Source organism: Galeopterus variegatus, unplaced genomic scaffold (genome assembly GCF_000696425.1).
Source record: "Galeopterus variegatus unplaced genomic scaffold, G_variegatus-3.0.2 Scaffold8927, whole genome shotgun sequence".
Lineage (NCBI taxonomy): Eukaryota > Metazoa > Chordata > Mammalia > Dermoptera > Cynocephalidae > Galeopterus > Galeopterus variegatus.
The window spans coordinates 90,268-106,864 of NW_007735038.1; the positions used below are offsets into that span (position 1 = coordinate 90,268).

Genomic DNA, 16,597 nt, shown 5'->3' on the forward strand with positions numbered 1-16,597 from the left:
CACCTGGGCGCCGCCGCCGGTGCCCGGTGCCCCCGCATGGGCCTGCGCTGAGGGCACCGACCGAGGGTCCCACGAGGGGAGTCGGCGTCTACCCGCCCGGGGGGGGGTCAGAACTGGGGGGGCTAGGGCCCCCCAAACTCGAATCGGATCCAACCGGAGTGAAGCGGCGCCATGGAGCTCCGGGCGCTGCTCTGCTGGGTTTCGCTCGCCGCCGCTTTAGAAGGTGAGTTTCCTTGGGGTCACCCGTCACACCTGGGGCCCTCAAAGTTGGGCCTCGGAGTGGAGGGGCCCGCCTCTCTCTGCCCCTTCCCGGGCACCCCAACCCCAGACACTTCGGACCAATAGTGCTCGCACGGCAGGGGGGCGGGGAGGAGGCGGCCCGGCGGGGAGTGGAGTTTTCTTTTGTTTGGGAAAGAGATGGAATCGAGCTGCGACCCCGGACATTCCCCTACCCCGGCTCCCCAAACTCTCCCTCCTGACTCCAAAAGCTCTTGGCAGCCTTTCCTTTCCTCCCTACCCCAAACTCGAAAACTATCTTCAAAGTTTCTGTCCCAATCTCCACCTCTCGCCAAACATGAGGAAACGTTTCTGGAGGAACCACTGCAGACGGCAGACAAGGCAGAACTTTGTGCTAGGCCATAAAACGACCCCCGCGGCCAATTCCTTAGCATTCACACCTTGATCCTACAATTCCTCACTCCTCTGTCAGGAAAGCCACCTTCTGCATTCACACTCCACACCCCCAAATCGCTCTCCAAGCCACTGCCCTTGCTGCAGAGCAGCCCCCTCCCTGGTTTCCCCGGACTGCTCCCCACCCCTTTAAATGCCATCAAGACCCCAGCCCTGCCTGAGTCCTAGGCTTTTCTCCAGTCCTATGAGCCAGTAGAAACTGACCTACATGGCCCCCCGCTGCCCTAACTCAGCCTAACTAACACCTCCTAGTCTCTCCAAATTTCTATTTTTTTCTATATTCCCCTCCAAATGTTTCTTCATCCATGAATCTCTTTCCCTTCCTTCTCCCCTAGAAGGGGAGCCAAGAGCCCTGTAAACCCTCCTATGTCCCTAATCTCCTCTCAATGAGCTGTCTCCTTCCCCCCACCCCCTTTCACTTCTTGGAATCAAAGAGGTCTCTGGGGAGTAGGCCATGGGGGGCTGCTGAAGGGGAGGAATCAAGGCAGTTGGAAAACCCCTCTCCCCAAGGCTGGGCAGTACTGCTCTGGGCTGGGGATCAAAGGCTGGGTGTGGGGGGAGAGAGAGGGGAGGCTTGCCCAGCTGAGAGAAAGAAGGGGTGAAGAGCTGTGGGCAAGGGGAAGAGGAAGGCCACAGGGGCAGAAAACCCACTAGGACCAAGTGTGGTGAGAGAGAAAGAGAAGCAAAGAGGAAGCTTATTCTAATGCCTGTTACCTGTGCTTCCTTACGGGAAAACTGTGCTGAGAGCTTTACAAGTATGGTTTTTAACCAGCAGCACTGGGGGTGTTAGATATTATTGCCCCCATTTTACGGATGAGGAGACTGAGGCTTAGAAATGGTAATTTATCCAAGCCCATGTGCCCCAAGGAAGGTGGGAGGTGGGAGACAGAAAACAAAGAAAAGATAGTGACAGTCAGAGAAACGGAGGCTGGACTGCCCGTGGCTCACTTGGGAGAGTGTGGTGCTGATAACACCAAGGCTGCAGGTTCGGATCCCTATATAGGGATGGCCGGTTGGCTCACTTAGGAGAGCGTGGTGCTGACAACACCAAGTCAAGGGTTAAGATCCCCTTACCGGTCACCTTCTTAAAAAAAAGAAAGAGAAATGGAGGTGGACAGAGAGCTGAAGAGAGAGGTGAGAAGCAGATCAAAGAGGGGCGATGCAGGCAAGTCTGAGATAGGCTGGGAAAAAGTGAGCCAGCACTGGGAGCACGGAGGACAGCCCTGAAGCAGAGACAGTGTGTAAATTGGAGACAGGAAAACACTATCCAGGCTGGAACAATGGAGGGTGGAGACAGCAGCCTCTATCCACCCGCTTCCCAGAACCCTGGCATCCTGTCCCCAAGGTGCTGGTCTGTCTCCCACCACCCATGGGGGCCCTGGGCCTCAGCTCAGCCTGGCTGAATTCCCGCCTGACCCCTGCCCCGCCCCACTCACCCCCCCACTCCCGCCTTCCCTTCTCTCCTGCAGCCCCCACAGGGGAGGGGGATTCTGTTCCCAGGTGTTCTGCTGGCTTCCCTGGGAGCCCCCTCTCCCTCCTGCCTGGGCCTCCTGCCCCCCACATTGCCCTGGCCTCCGAGGGGATTCCCCTACCCTCCCTCCACCCTCCACTGCCAGGAGCTGTGTAGTTTCTTCTAATCCCCGCCTTCCGCCAGCACCCTGTCCCTCCCCTCATGATGCCGGAGCTGAGCCAGGTGTGTCCCCCCTCCATACACACAGGCACACACCTAAAATCACCTCCTCTTTTCCTTCCCGTAACCAAATCCAGATGTGAGGCCTCTGCAGGGGCCAGGGCAGGAACCCAAGCGTCCTGGCCTCCAGCACTTCCTCCTCTGAAGGCAGCGAACTGGTGGGGAGGGGAGTTGTGGGAGAGGGGGGTCAGGGCTGTGCCTGAGGCACAGAACATCACCTTAAAGGAGGGAAGGACTGGGGTGTTCTGTCTGAAAGGAGGGTGAGGACTTGGAAGAAGAGTTGGGGGGTGGGGAGGCCCACTTTGGGACTTTGAGGAAGGAACTGTATGTGGAGTCTGGGACAGGCCCCATGCGGAGGTGTGTTCCCATGCCAGCAGCCTTTTGCCCATGTGGGATCAGGGTCAGGACCAGGGCAGGGCTCTTGTTTTAACCCTTTCTGAGCTGTTGACCCTTCTCCCCTTCCAGCATTTCTGTCTTCCTCCCTCCTCTAGGGCACAGCCATTCTGGGAGAGTCCTGTGGGGCAGCGGGTGCCTGCCAGTTGTCAGGGGTGGGGATGGCACTCAGAAAAAGAGGCAACAAATCAGAGGGGGTGTAGAGGACAGGGCTTGCCCCCTCCTCCACTCCTGCCTCCTGACTTCTCTAGCTTGGAGCTAAGAGGATCCACCTGTCTCAGTTCCTGGGGCCTCAGAAAAAGAGGCAACAAATCAGAGGGGGTGTAGAGGACAGGGCTTGCCCCCTCCTCCTCTCCTGCCTCCTGACTTCTCTAGCTTGGAGCTAAGAGGATCCACCTGTCTCAGTTCCTGGGGATGTGATCTTCCTGGTCCCCCCACCAGGGACTGACTTTGTCTCTCTTTGTCTTAGAGACCCTTCTGAACACAAAATTGGAAACTGCCGATCTGAAGTGGGTGACGTTCCCTCAGGTGGAAGGACAGGTAAGAGCTGGACCCAGGGGCTGGGACTCCAGAGAGAAACTGAGGGCAGGGGGGGCTCTCATGCCACCCCCCAGAAGGCAGCAGCCTGAGCGGATGTTCCTCTGAGCCCCTCCCCATACTAGTGACTCCTTCCTCGGTCCCTCCTCACTTTAGAGAAAACACCCCAGACAGCCCCCTCCCTGGCAGCCCCCAGCTGACCCCCTTCTCCCTGCAGTGGGAGGAGGTGAGCGGCTTGGACGAGGAGCAGCACAGCGTGCGAACGTATGAGGTGTGCAACGTGCAGCGGGCCCCGGGCCTGGTACAGTGGCTGCGTACCGGCTGGGTCCCCCGGCGGGACGCCGTCCATGTGTACGCCACGCTGCGCTTCACCATGCTCGAGTGCCTGTCCCTGCCGCGGGCTGGGCGCTCCTGCAAGGAGACCTTCACCGTCTTCTACTACGAGAGCGATGCTGACATGGCCACGGCCCTCACGCCAGCCTGGATGGAGAACCCCTACATCAAGGTACCCAGGCGCCCTGGGGGGATCAACCACGGCCAAGGTGGGGGCCCAGCTGACAGGCATGGCCTAGAGGGCAACGGCTGAGGGTTCAAGGCCTTTGGGAGGTGTGCTGGGGTGGAAGCAGGAGGTTTACATCTGGGGAGGGAAGAAGGTGGTCTTCTGGGTGGGGCAGCAGAATCCAGGTGGGCTCAGGCCGCTTCTCTGGTCACTCAGCCACACCACACTTCTCCCATTCTGTGATGACACCTGGCCCTTTCACTGCCCTGAGCCTTTGCAGCAGCTCCTGCCTGGCCTCGGATGCCTATTCTCTGCCTCTTCCACCCAGCTTCTACTTGTCCTCTAAGCTCTAGCTCCAAGGTCTCACCTGTGCTGTCTTGACTGATACTCCCCGCCGTAAGTCCCACACCACTCTGTTCACATGCCTGTTGTAACTTCGCTGTGATTCATTCATTTCTGTCTCCTTGGCTCTGAGGTCAGGGCCTGGCATGGTGTCCATGAATGTTTGTTGAATGAGTGAATGAACGGGGAAGTGGTGCAGGACAGAGGATGGACACGTTGTAGAAGCTCAGCAAGGATTAATGGACAGTGTTGGCCTGCAGGAAAGTGAGCACTGGGAAGGGTGGAGAAAAGGTTCTGCAACAGGAACTGAGGAGGTCAGGGAGAGGGGAAGCTGAGGAGAAAACAGTCCACCACATCCTTAGGGGAGTTGGGACAGTGGTAATAAGTCTTCCCTGACCTGGCAGGTGGACACAGTGGCTGCTGAGCATCTGACCCGGAAGCGTCCTGGGGCCGAGGCCACTGGGAAGGTGAACGTCAAGACACTGCGTCTGGGTCCACTCAGCAAGGCCGGTTTCTACCTGGCCTTCCAGGACCAGGGTGCCTGCATGGCCCTGCTGTCCCTGCACCTCTTCTACAAGAAATGCGCTCAGCTGACTGTGAACCTGACCCACTTCCCAGAGACTGTGCCTCGAGAGCTTGTGGTGCCGGTAGCAGGGAGCTGTGTGGCCGATGCTGTCCCCGCCCCTGGCCCCAGCCCCAGCCTCTACTGCCGGGAAGATGGCCAGTGGGCTGAGCAACCAGTCACGGGCTGCAGCTGTGCTCCGGGGTTTGAGGCCGTTGAGGGGAGCACCAAGTGCCGAGGTGAGGGCTGGAGCTTCCCCCGCGAGGCCAGCCCATCCATAAGGAAGGGTCCTGCACGCCACTCTTGGACCCACTTTTGGACATTCTTCACTCTTCTGAGCACTCAGTTGCCGGAGGGCCTGTTCTCAGAGTGCCCAGCAGAGTTCTGAGTTCTTCCTCACTTCCAGACTCTTCCCCCAGGCCTATCCACCTCCTCTTTTTTCTGGACATGAGAGCTGGTCTGGGATGCAGGACTGTCCTGGGAGAGGGGATGCCTTGTTGGGCATGGGACAAAGGCATCATAGTCTCCATACTTGTTCATTGTGGGTTCTAATTTACTGATGTTGAGTTCTCACTTTGCTCTTTTTCTAGAGCAGGACTTCTTAACCTGGGTTTTGTAGATAGAGTGTAGGGGAGCTATGAACTTTGGTGGAGACGAAAAATGACTTTATTTTCACAAAGTTCCGCCTGAAATTGGCCACTTATCCCACATGGAATGTCCACAACAGCCCAGCGTTCGTAGCAGGGCCTGAAATTTGAGCACTATACAAATTGTGGGTATTTACAGCCCATTCTAGGTGCCACGAGAATGTCGAAATACTGTTTTTGCTGAACTCAATTCCAATATTATGTAAGTTATAAGACCTGCCACAATATCTTATTAATAAGAAAAGTGGATGTTGCTATATCGTGAGCTTATTTTTTTACTGTTTTTTTTTGTTCGTTTTCTGACTGGTAAGGGGGTCCCAACCCTTGGCACGGTGTTGTCTGTGCTACGCTCAGCCAGTGAGCATACCAGCCATCCCTATACAGGATCCGAACCTGCGGCCTTGGTATATAGGATCAGAACCAGCACTACACTCTCCCGAGTGAGCCACGGGGCTGGCCCATTTCTTTACTGTTTTGATGATTGTATTTTAGCTTAGTTGGTTTCCTTTGTAATCCCATATATTTTGTGATGTGCACTTAAAATCATTATTCTGAGCAGGGGTGTGTGGGCTTCGCCAGATGACCAAGGTCAGGATCAAAAAAGATTAAGACTCCTGCTCTGGAGGGTTTCCTTTCTCTTAGAAGTGAGGTTTCTGAGATCCCTCTTCTGTTCTCTTGCCTTAGTACTTCATGCAACCTAACAAGCATCTGAATGTTTTTGGTGCATGTTTTTGATGAATGCTTTCTATTTTTCAGCCTGCGTCCAGGGCACCTTCAAGCCCCTGTCAGGGGAGGGATCCTGCCAGCCTTGCCCAGCCAACAGCCTTACTAACACCATCGGATCATCTGTCTGCCAGTGCCGCATCGGGTACTTCCGGGCCCGCACCGACCCCCGGGGTGCACCCTGCACCAGTAAGTGACCAGCGACCAAGTGTTGTTCATTAGGGAGGGAGTGCAGACCCTTGGGGTGGACCCCCCACCGCAGCCTGCATCCTCCCTGGGCTTTCTCCTTTTGACCCTGGCGTGGTGGTCCCCAGCCCAGAGGAAAAGGTGAAACACACCATTTCCAAGGCAAGAGGTCAGCATGACTGCCTGTCCCTCCTGCCACCCCCTCCCTGGCCAGCTGATCAGGTTGGCCTCTGCCTAACTCCCTGGTCTCCCACAGCCCCTCCCTCAGCTCCACGAAGTGTGGTTCCCTACCTGAATGGCTCCTCCCTGCGCCTGGAATGGAGCGCCCCCCTCGAGTCTGGTGGTCGAGAGGACCTCACCTATGCACTCCGCTGCCGAGAGTGCCGCCCAGGGGGCTCCTGCACACCCTGTGGGGGAGACCTGACCTTCGATCCCGGTCCGCGAGACCTGGTGGAGCCCTGGGTGGCAATTCGAGGGCTGCGTCCTGACTTCACCTATACCTTTGAGGTCATCGCCTTGAACGGGGTGTCCTCCTTAGCCACGGGACCTGTTCCTTTTGAGCCTGTCAATGTCACCACTGACCGCGAGGGTGAGACTGGGGGGCTGGGGACAGCCCGTGGTCAGATGGGAGAGATGTCAGTGGGAAAGGCCAGCGAGGGGTGTGGATGGGCTGAGGGCCTGAAGAGGAAGAGGCAGGGGGCTGGGGAGTGGGGTCCCCACGAAGTATGGAGGGTCAAGATTGGCAGGGCAAGAGGCAGAGGGAGAGTAAAGAAGACATAAAGGCAGCCTAGAGAGTTATGGATGGGGCATTCTCCCAGGAGGGCTGGGGGCAGAGACAGAGAGAGTCAGAAGAATTCTTGAAACAGCTGGAGGACCAAGACAAGTGTAGCCAGCAGAGGAAGAGTTGGAAAAGACAAGGGATAGACCTGCCACGCAGAAGGACTCATGTGTCTCTGTCTCTCACAGTGCCCCCCGCAGTGTCCGACATCCGGGTGACGCGGTCATCACCCAGCAGCTTGAGCCTGGCATGGGCTGTTCCCCAGGCACCCAGTGGGGCTGTGCTGGACTATGAAGTCAAGTACCACGAGAAGGTGAGACTGAGCTCTGGCTCTGGACGTGGGCATGGGCAATGGCCGTGCACTTGGTGCCCAGACACCTGAATTGCAGGCATCTGGCAGACATTTGAATTACAGCTCTGCCATGTAGTAGCTGTGCAAACTTGGGCCAGCTCCTTAGCCTCTCTGTGCCTCGGAATTCTCATCTGTAAAATAGTTATGATAACATTACCAACCATGCAAGATTGCTGTAAGGATTTTTTTTTTTTTTTTTTTTTGGTTATTTCATTTTGTTTCGTTTCACTATGATAGTGTTTTGGAATGTCTTCATATACCTTAGGGTGAATCTCCCTCTGCTTTTGTTTATAATTTTTGCTATTCACAGACCCTTGTTTTTCCATGTGATTTTTTTTTTTTTTTTTTTTTTTTGGTGGCTGGACTGTACAACGGGACCTGAACCCTTGACCTTGGTTTTATCAGTACTGCACTCTAACCAAGTGAGCTAACTGGCCAGCCCTGCGAGGATTAATTGATAAAACAGATGCAAAACACATGGCACAGGCACAGTGCATACATAACTGAGCTCAAAGTCCTCAACTTCCACACAGCAGGACCAAGATGCTAGTGGTGGGGCACAGGGCCGGGGGGAGGGCAGGAGGAGCAGCAGAACGTGGGGGCCCTGGCTTAAGGTCAGCCCCCTCCTCCTTCTGGACAGGGCACGGAGGGCCCCAGCAGCGTACGGTTCCTAAAGACATCAGAAAACCGGGCAGAGCTGCGGGGACTGAAGCGGGGAGCCAGCTACCTGGTCCAGGTGCGGGCACGCTCGGAGGCCGGCTACGGGCCCTTCGGCCAGGAGCACCACAGCCAGACCCAGCTGGATGGTGAGCCTGCGGGACAGCGCGAGGGCAGGATCACTGCCCCTCTAAGGACCTCCAGAGTTAAGTCCTCATGCTCCTGTGGCATGGCCTAGTGAGGAGAGCATAGGATGTAGAATCCAAAACCAACAAGCAGCTGGGTGTGAAGTCCGGCCTGGCAGCTCACCAGCTGTGTGACCTTTAGCAGCAACTTGACCTCTGAGCCCCAAGTCTCATATCCAATGACATGAGAAGATCCTGAAGCCACTCTTAAGGGCTTTGAGGATTAAATGAGGTAACACGTTAGTTCTAATACACTGCACTTGTGGGTGATAATAAGGTTTTCTAAACCATGCATTGTTTCTTAACAGCTTAATGCCCATGCCATACAATTCACCCATTGAAAGTGTACAATTCAGTAGATTTTAATATATTCATAGAGTTTACAACCATGACCACAATTAATTTTAGAACATTTTCAGCACTTCAGGAAGAGACCCTGTATTTCTTAGCCATCACCCCCAATCCTCGTACTGTCCCCCAGCCCTTGGAAACACTAATCTACTTTCTGTTCTGGTGGATTTGCCTATTCTGGATATTTCATATGAATGGTACCATACACAAAATAAAAATAAGGTAAAATGAAATAAATGGTACCATACAGTGTGTGGTCTTTTGTGACTGGCTTCTTTCGCTTAGCATAACATTTTCAAGGTGTATCCATGTTGTAGCATGTGTCAGGACTTCATTCCTTTTTGTGGCTGAATAGCAGTCCATTGTATGGGTAGGGTACATTTTGTTTATTCATTCATTTGTTGATGGACATTTGGATTGTTTCCACATTTTGGCTATTAATCTTTTAATTTTGGGCTTTTGGAACCTTTCAATTAAATAAGACTTTTTGCAGACGCCGGTATTTATAATAAAACAAATCACAACCTCTTTGGTGGTAACAAGGTTGGGAAACTTCCTCCCATGCCCTGAGGGACTTCAGAGGAGCCCATGGGCCCATGGAGAGCAGTTTGAAACCCGGTTTGCTCCCGCGAAGCCTTGCCTGTGTCGTCTCCCCCACCTGTCACACTGTGCTGGGGGGTCTGTTCTCGAGAGACCACAGCTCATGGCAAGAGGCTGGGGCTAGGGCCTGCAGGGGCCGTCGGGTTCCCCTGATCTGCAGCCTTTCCTCCTCCAGAGAGTGAGAGCTGGCGGGAGCAGCTGGCGCTGATTGCAGGCACAGCGGTTGTGGGCGTGGTGCTGGTCCTGGTGGTCATTGTCATTGCTGTTCTCTGCCTCAGGTAAGGGCTCTGAGCACCTGGAGGCCCCTGGAAGCCCTGTACAGATAGCCACCTGCCTGCGTGCTGCAGGGCAAGCCTTTCTGGGTACTGCGCCAGCCTGTCTTCCCTTGGAATCTTCTCCAATCCCCACTCCTCCCTTCCCTATGTTCCTCTATGGAGACCTAGAGATGTGCAACTCAGTTTACCTTTTACTTCTTTCTCATTGGCTACAGGAAGCAGAGCAATGGGAGAGAAGTGGAATACTCGGACAAACATGGACAGTATCTCATCGGGCATGGTGGGTTGCCCTGTCCTGTAGGACACGGGGGCTGGGGGCAAGAATTGTGAGTCAAGAATCGGGGCCTCCGAGGCTAGTGGAAGTTACTCCTTGGCTAACGGCCCTGCTTAATTCTTCAGGTACTAAGGTCTACATTGACCCCTTCACTTATGAAGACCCTAATGAGGCTGTGAGGGAATTTGCCAAAGAGATCGATGTCTCCTATGTCAAGATTGAAGAAGTGATTGGCGCAGGTAAGAAGAAAGATGCTTGAGCACCTAGGGATGCGATGGGGGCAGGGCGGGTGGCAGGGCCGCACCAGGGCTAGAGGAAAGCTGACCCTCGGCCTCCTTGCTGCAGGTGAGTTCGGCGAGGTGTGCCGGGGGCGACTCAAGGCCCCTGGGAAGAAGGAAAGCTGCGTGGCCATCAAGACCCTGAAGGGTGGCTACACAGAGCGGCAGCGGCGCGAGTTCCTGAGCGAGGCCTCCATCATGGGCCAGTTCGAGCACCCCAACATCATCCGCCTTGAGGGTGTGGTCACCAACAGTGTGCCGGTCATGATCCTCACGGAGTTCATGGAGAACGGCGCCCTGGACTCCTTCCTGCGGGTGAGCCCCTGCCCCCGTCTCCCACGTCCACCCTGCTGTCCAGAGCAGCCAAAAAACAGAGCCAGGTGGCCTGAGAACCCAGGACAGACAGCGGGTCTCACATCATCACCCCCTCTGGCTGTGCTCTGCTCCTTTGCCCTTCATTTTCATTCAGGCAAGGTCGGGTTCGTGTGGGGCCCGCTGACCCACACAGCTGACGGGTTGTCGTTCCTTCTTTTGACAAATATTTACTGAGCGCCTCCTGCACACCAGCCACTGTCCCAGGCCCTGGGAACAAAGCCATGAACACAGCAGATGGGATTTCTGCTGTTGGGGAGCAGAGAGTCTAATGAGGGAGACTGAGAATGAACACATAAACAAATGCCCTTTTTAAAAAAATAAGCAGATCATTTCAGATGTGAAAAAAATCAAACAGAATCCTGGAAAAGTGGCTGGAGATGAGGTGGGAAGAGCTTATTTTTGTCAATGTAAAGGGCTTTAGTGAATTTCATTATTTAACTTTACAAAGCATCTTTTTTAAAAAAATCAAAATGTTATTGTGCATAGCAAAATAGCATTGCATTTAATAGAATTACAATGATACCTTAGTATCATCAATACCCAGTTATTCCCAAAATGTCCTTTACTGCTGGTTTATTCAAACCAGGATCCAGTTCGGGACCAGGCATTGCATCTGCTTATTATTTTTTTGAGCCTCTCTAAATCCTAAACAGTTCCTTGTCATGATGCTGACCTGCTGAAGAGCAGGGCTTTTCCCCCAAAATTTCTGCCTTCTGGAATTAGGGCATTTTTCCTTGTTGGGACATTTAGCTTGTTTCTCTGTAGTTCCTGTAAGAGCAGCTGTTTGACGTTTTCATTGGTTTGAAATTAAATGTGGCTCTACTACATCAGTGGGTGCCTGTACTTCATACCAGGAGACACGTGCTATCTGGCTCCCACCATGAGTGATGCTGAGACAGACCCCAGAATAGTGCAAGGACAACCTGACTCCTCCCCTGTGGACACAGAAGTCTGTGTTGTTGTGTTGGCACCGTACAGAGGTCCCATTGCAGGGTGGGGAGGGAGTAGATGGGAGAAAAAATGACATTTAGATGAGATAGATGAGAAAGACCTAGTCATGAGAAGCTGGGGTAAGTGTGTTTGGGGCAGAGATTGGAGGCCCAGAGTGAGCTGGAACTCTGCATGTTTAGGAAACAGAAAGGCCAATGCAGTTGAACCTGGTGAGCAAAGGAGCAATGGTGGATCATGAGGTGGGGGTGCGAGGGGAAGCCTGTGGAGGGATTTAAGCAGGAGAGTGAAATGATTTCAGGAGATCCCTGTGTTTGGGTGTCAGGGAGCAGGAATGGAATCTGGGAGCTAATGAAGAGGTTGTTGCAGTCATTCAGGCCTTGGGGTGGGGAGAAATGGTTGGATTTGGGACATATTTTGGAAGCAGGGCCAGCAGAACTTGCTGGTGGGTTGTAAGTGGCAGGCGAGGGAGAGAAGGAATTACAGGAGACTGACATCTACACCCTGATCACCTGCCAAGTGGTGTTTCCACAAACTGAGATGGGAGGAACAGGTTAGAGGATGGAATCAGAATTCAGTTTTGGGAGGGCTGGTTGGTTAGCTCAGTTGGTTTGATCATGGAATAATTTGGATCCCCGTACTGGTCAGCTACAAAAAAAAAAAAAATGCAGTGTTTGGACTCTATGTCCCGGGTCCTGCAGAGCTGCAGAGGGTCCCCTGCATCCTAGCTGCACCCAGAAGATGGGATTAGTTAACTGTCCATAACTGGTTGGTTTACCTGGTGAGAGCAAACTATAAAGGTCAGCTTGAGCTTTAGACCTTGGTTTTGGCACTGTGGCCCCAGTTCCTCTCTGTTCTCTTGCAAAACAAAGCACAGTTGGTCTAGGGGGGCTGAGTGACATTATGGATGGATCCCCCCTGTACACAGGTAGCTCAGAGCATACTCCTAACTGATAGAAGAACTCCGTGGCTGTCAAATATAAGAAGCACAAGGGCCAGCCTGTGGCTCACATGGGAAATTGTGGTGCTGATAACACCAAGGCCATGGGTTTGGATCCCATATAGGGATGGCCGGTTCGCTCACTGGCTGAGCGTGGTGCTTATAGGGATGGCCGGTTCGCTCACTGGCTGAGCGTGGTGCTTATAGGGATGGCCGGTTCGCTCACTGGCTGAGCGTGGTGCTTATAGGGATGGCCGGTTCGCTCACTGGCTGAGCGTGGTGCTGACAACACCAAGCCAAGGGTTAAGATCCCCTTACCGGTCATCTTTAAAAAAATATATATATATATATATATAAGAAGCACATTAGATAAAAAGCATTTGTTGGGTATTTACTGGATGTAAAGTACTGTATTAGGTAAAGTGGAAGAAAAAATTTTAAATCATTTTCTTATAATCTAATCGAGGGAGATTGACTACGTATCTATAACTGTAAGCATTGTGTTATAACACTATAGTAAGGCTGAGAGAGCTCAGGGTAAGAGAAAGGAGGGTGGGCTCACCTGGGGAATTTGGTGGGCCTGCCCTGCAGGTGAGTTGTGAGATGGGTCTGGAAGTGACAGACATGGTTTAGGAAGTGGAAGGGAGGGGGAACTGTGGGTAGGCTGTCCTAACCAAGCCCTTCTACCTTGTCCACTCTGTAGCTGAATGATGGACAGTTCACTGTCATCCAGCTGGTGGGCATGTTGCGGGGCATCGCCTCGGGCATGCGGTACCTTGCTGAGATGAGCTATGTCCACCGAGACCTGGCTGCCCGCAACATCCTGGTCAACAGCAACCTAGTCTGCAAGGTCTCTGACTTTGGCCTTTCCCGATTCCTGGAGGAGAACTCTTCTGATCCCACCTACACAAGCTCTCTGGTAAGACTGGGGGCCAGAGGATGAGCTAGTGTCAGGACCAGGTGGGAGGCTGGGGAATTGGCAGCTCTGGTCCAGGGGGAGGATACAGGAGCAGGCTATGGAGTGGGCAGTCAGCTTAGGGAACCTGACTTCCAGTTTCTAGGAAAAGAACAGAGTTGGGAGTTGGGGACTTGGGTCCAAGAAAGAAAGGAGGGCTGAGCTAGGGGAAAAAAGCAAAGGGGGAGGGCAGCGTGCCTGGTCCAGTGAGTCCTTCAGCTTACCTTTCCCCCATTCCGCAGGGAGGAAAGATTCCTATCCGATGGACAGCCCCTGAGGCCATTGCCTTCCGGAAGTTCACATCTGCCAGTGATGCCTGGAGTTATGGGATTGTGATGTGGGAGGTGATGTCATTCGGAGAACGGCCATACTGGGACATGAGTAATCAGGACGTAAGTGGCCTGTGGCCATACCAAGCTTTCCCGGAATGTTCTCTCAAGTGGGATATGGGGTTCCCAGAGTCAACACTGCTGGGTCCTTTAGATGGTGGGCAGGCAAAAAGAAGACTTGATCTTTGCATCAAAGAGTTTAACACTGCATATTTGGGTCATGGAAGGACACAGAGATAGAGGGCAGAGTTGGAGGTTACATGTCTAGATCATAGCCCAGGAGCTGCTGGGGCGTCAAGCCACAGCAAGCCTTGGCCTCAGCCAGGAGGATTCCCACCCAGATCTGTGATTCTGGGAGACTGAGGCTCCTGTCCCAGCATCTGAGAAGTCAACATTTCCTTGGGGTCCTTTGGCATCCTCATTCTCCCCGGATGCCCTCACAGTGCTTCTCATCATTCCAGGTGATCAATGCCATCGAACAGGACTATCGACTACCCCCACCCCCAGACTGCCCCACCTCCCTCCACCAGCTCATGCTGGACTGCTGGCAGAAGGACCGGAATGCCCGGCCCCGCTTCCCCCAGGTGGTCAGTGCCCTCGACAAGATGATCCGGAACCCTGCCAGTTTGAAAATCGTGGCCAGGGAGAACAGCGGGTGAGGACTACAGAGAATGGGCCCCCTCCCCGCCCAGAAGTACCCATCCCTTTGGTGGTACGTGGGAAGGTCTCTGCCTGCCTCTCCAAGGCTGGGCTTAGCTCCCCCACCCTGACTCAGGCCTGGTACTTAGCATTCCTCCCCATCCTTGCCCCCCAGGGCCTCGCACCCACTCCTGGATCAGCGGCAGCCTCACTACTCAGCTTTTGGCTCTGTGGGCGAGTGGCTTCGAGCAATCAAGATGGGAAGATACGAAGAAAGTTTTGCAGCAGCTGGATTTGGCTCTTTCGAGCTGGTCAGCCAGATCTCTGCTGAGTAAGTGGTGGCAGGAGCTGGAGCGCAGCTCCGGAGGGTCAGCACAGCAGCCAGAGGGTCTCCTGGAACAGTGAGCACGGGGGTCAGAGTCCAACCCCCAGGTTCAGCAAGGGCTTTTGGGGTCTACTTTTGGTGCCAACTCTGTCTTCTCAGTGGAGCATTGCTGAGAAAGTTTTTATATACCATGCCCAGAAGAGTCCCCAAAGCAGTAAGAGCTGCTGGGGCTGAGGACCCAGGGACTGTTCTGTGTCAGCTGTGCCCACCTCGCCTCCTGGCGACATCACAGCCTGGGTCATCTCTCTTCCCACCTCTATCTGTATCTATCTTTGTGCATCTATCTACATTCCAGACCGGCTCTCACATTAACAATGTGTCAACTCTGGTTCTGCTTTCCATCCATAAAAGGAGAAGATTGGACTAGGTTTTGGAGATCCTTTCCAGCTTTAATGTTAAATGGTTTAATAATTCCAGCACCTCTCAAATACCGTTTTTCCCTGGTTGGCCTCTCCCTGGTACCCCTCTTTCCTGTCCCTCATTTCTCTTCCAGGTTTTCCTCTCGCCCCAGGTTTGAATAACAGAAATAGAAGGAATGAAATCTGGAGCTGGAGAGTCACTAGCCAGTCTGCCCTCCTGAGCCTGTTCGCTCTCCTCCCGACTTGTCCCAGCCTCTCCTTGACATAGGTTCCTCCTCTGTTCCCACTTCTACTTTCCCCTTATCTCTCGGCATCCAGGCATCCAGGCGGCAGAAGCTTCCCCTTCCTCTCCACCCAGCTCTTCCTCTCTCTCTCTAGCCTTTTCCTTCTCACTTCTCTTTTCCCCTCTAAAGCAATCTGTGCAGCCCCTTCCCCCAACCTCATTTTGCTTTTCTCTCTCCTTTCTCTGTCTTTTAGCCCCCACCTCCCGCCTCTCGTGGCCACACCCCCTCGGCCCCAGCTCGCGAGACATCTAGCCCCACCCCTACTACAGCTGCGCAGAAGGATGGCTGCCGGCTTCTAACTCCTCCGGAACCTGCCCCGCAACTAGTGACGTAGTTCCCCTCTCCCGCTGGCCTTCCTGATTGGCGGGTCGGGGGTCTGGCGTTAAGCAAGGAGAGCAGCCACCCAGTACCTCAGGCGTCACTGAGTTTCTATTCTTCCGCAGGGACCTGCTCCGAATTGGAGTGACTCTGGCGGGACACCAGAAGAAAATCTTGGCCAGTGTTCAGCACATGAAGGCCCAGGCCAAGCCCGGAGCCCCGGGCGGGACAGGAGGACCAGCCCCACAGTACTGACCTGCTGGAAATACCCGCCACGGAGGGCAGAGTCGGGTGGGGACTCAGAGGCCCCCATCCCTGTGCCCCACTGGATTGCACTTTGAAACCATGGGGGTGGGGAGTTGGCAATTTGGAGAAACAGGATTTGGGGGTTGTGCCATATGGGAGTGGAGAAATTACATCTCTCCCCTTCCCCGAGGCGAGGAACCCCAGACCGAGGGGGAGGGCGCCTTTCCCTCAAGACTGGGTGTGACAAAGGGAAAGGAAGCGCCCAGAATCTCCCAGCCTCCCCAGAGAGCTCCCCAGTGCTCCCCTCACCTTTGTGGGCATGTTCCTGCAGACCAAAGAGAGGGTGACTGGCCTGCGAGCTTGGGAGTGGAGAGCTGTCCCAGGAGGCAGGAAGGAGTGTCATGGCCCAGTGACAAAGTCATTGGACTTTGATGTCCTAACTTGCTGCTGTAGCCACCAAACTCAATCATTTTTCCCTTGTAAATGCCCCTCCCCCATCTGCTGCCTTCATATTGAAGGTTTTTGAGTTTTATTTTTTGTTTTTGGTCTTATTTTTCCTCCCCTTGTTTGTTTTGTTTTTCTACGGTCCTTGTCATAACTTTGTGTTGGAGGGCACCCGTTTCGCTGTCGCCTTCTTTGCCCAAGTTGAAGCAGGGACCCATCGTTGTATCTGTTTCCAGAACAGTGCCTTGGTCACGTCAGAATCCCTGACATGTCCCCGCCCCCCAAGTACCCCCAAGCTGTGTCCATGAGGGGCGGGGGGGGGGGGGGGGGGGGGGGGGGGGGGGGGTGAGGGGGGG

The 16,597-nt window shown here is 54.1% G+C and overlaps 1 protein-coding gene across 1 annotated transcript; it reads left to right on the top strand.

The window, feature by feature from the left end:
- The first annotated feature begins 131 nt into the window (after positions 1–131).
- Positions 132–16,329, top strand: EPHB4 (EPH receptor B4). Its single transcript, XM_008593261.1, has 17 exons — positions 132–223; positions 3,243–3,313; positions 3,528–3,815; positions 4,556–4,952; positions 6,117–6,272; positions 6,526–6,858; positions 7,236–7,360; positions 8,040–8,205; positions 9,368–9,470; positions 9,683–9,747; positions 9,867–9,980; positions 10,087–10,334; positions 12,986–13,201; positions 13,480–13,629; positions 14,028–14,221; positions 14,381–14,536; positions 15,677–16,329. Exons 1-17 carry the CDS (start codon positions 172–174, stop codon positions 15,804–15,806), a joined length of 2,964 nt encoding a protein of 987 aa, XP_008591483.1. The 5' UTR covers positions 132–171; the 3' UTR covers positions 15,807–16,329.
- Positions 16,330–16,597: the final 268 nt, after the last annotated feature.

Excerpts from the sequence above, each read along its gene's own strand:
- EPHB4 (XM_008593261.1), top strand. The coding sequence starts at position 172 with ATGGAGCTCCGGGCGCTGCTCTGCTGGGTTTCGCTCGCCGCCGCTTTA. Across the intron at positions 224-3,242 it reads GCTCGCCGCCGCTTTAGAAG|AGACCCTTCTGAACACAAAA; the intron begins GTGAGTTTCCTT and ends TCTTTGTCTTAG. Across the intron at positions 14,537-15,676 it reads GTCAGCCAGATCTCTGCTGA|GGACCTGCTCCGAATTGGAG; the intron begins GTAAGTGGTGGC and ends ATTCTTCCGCAG.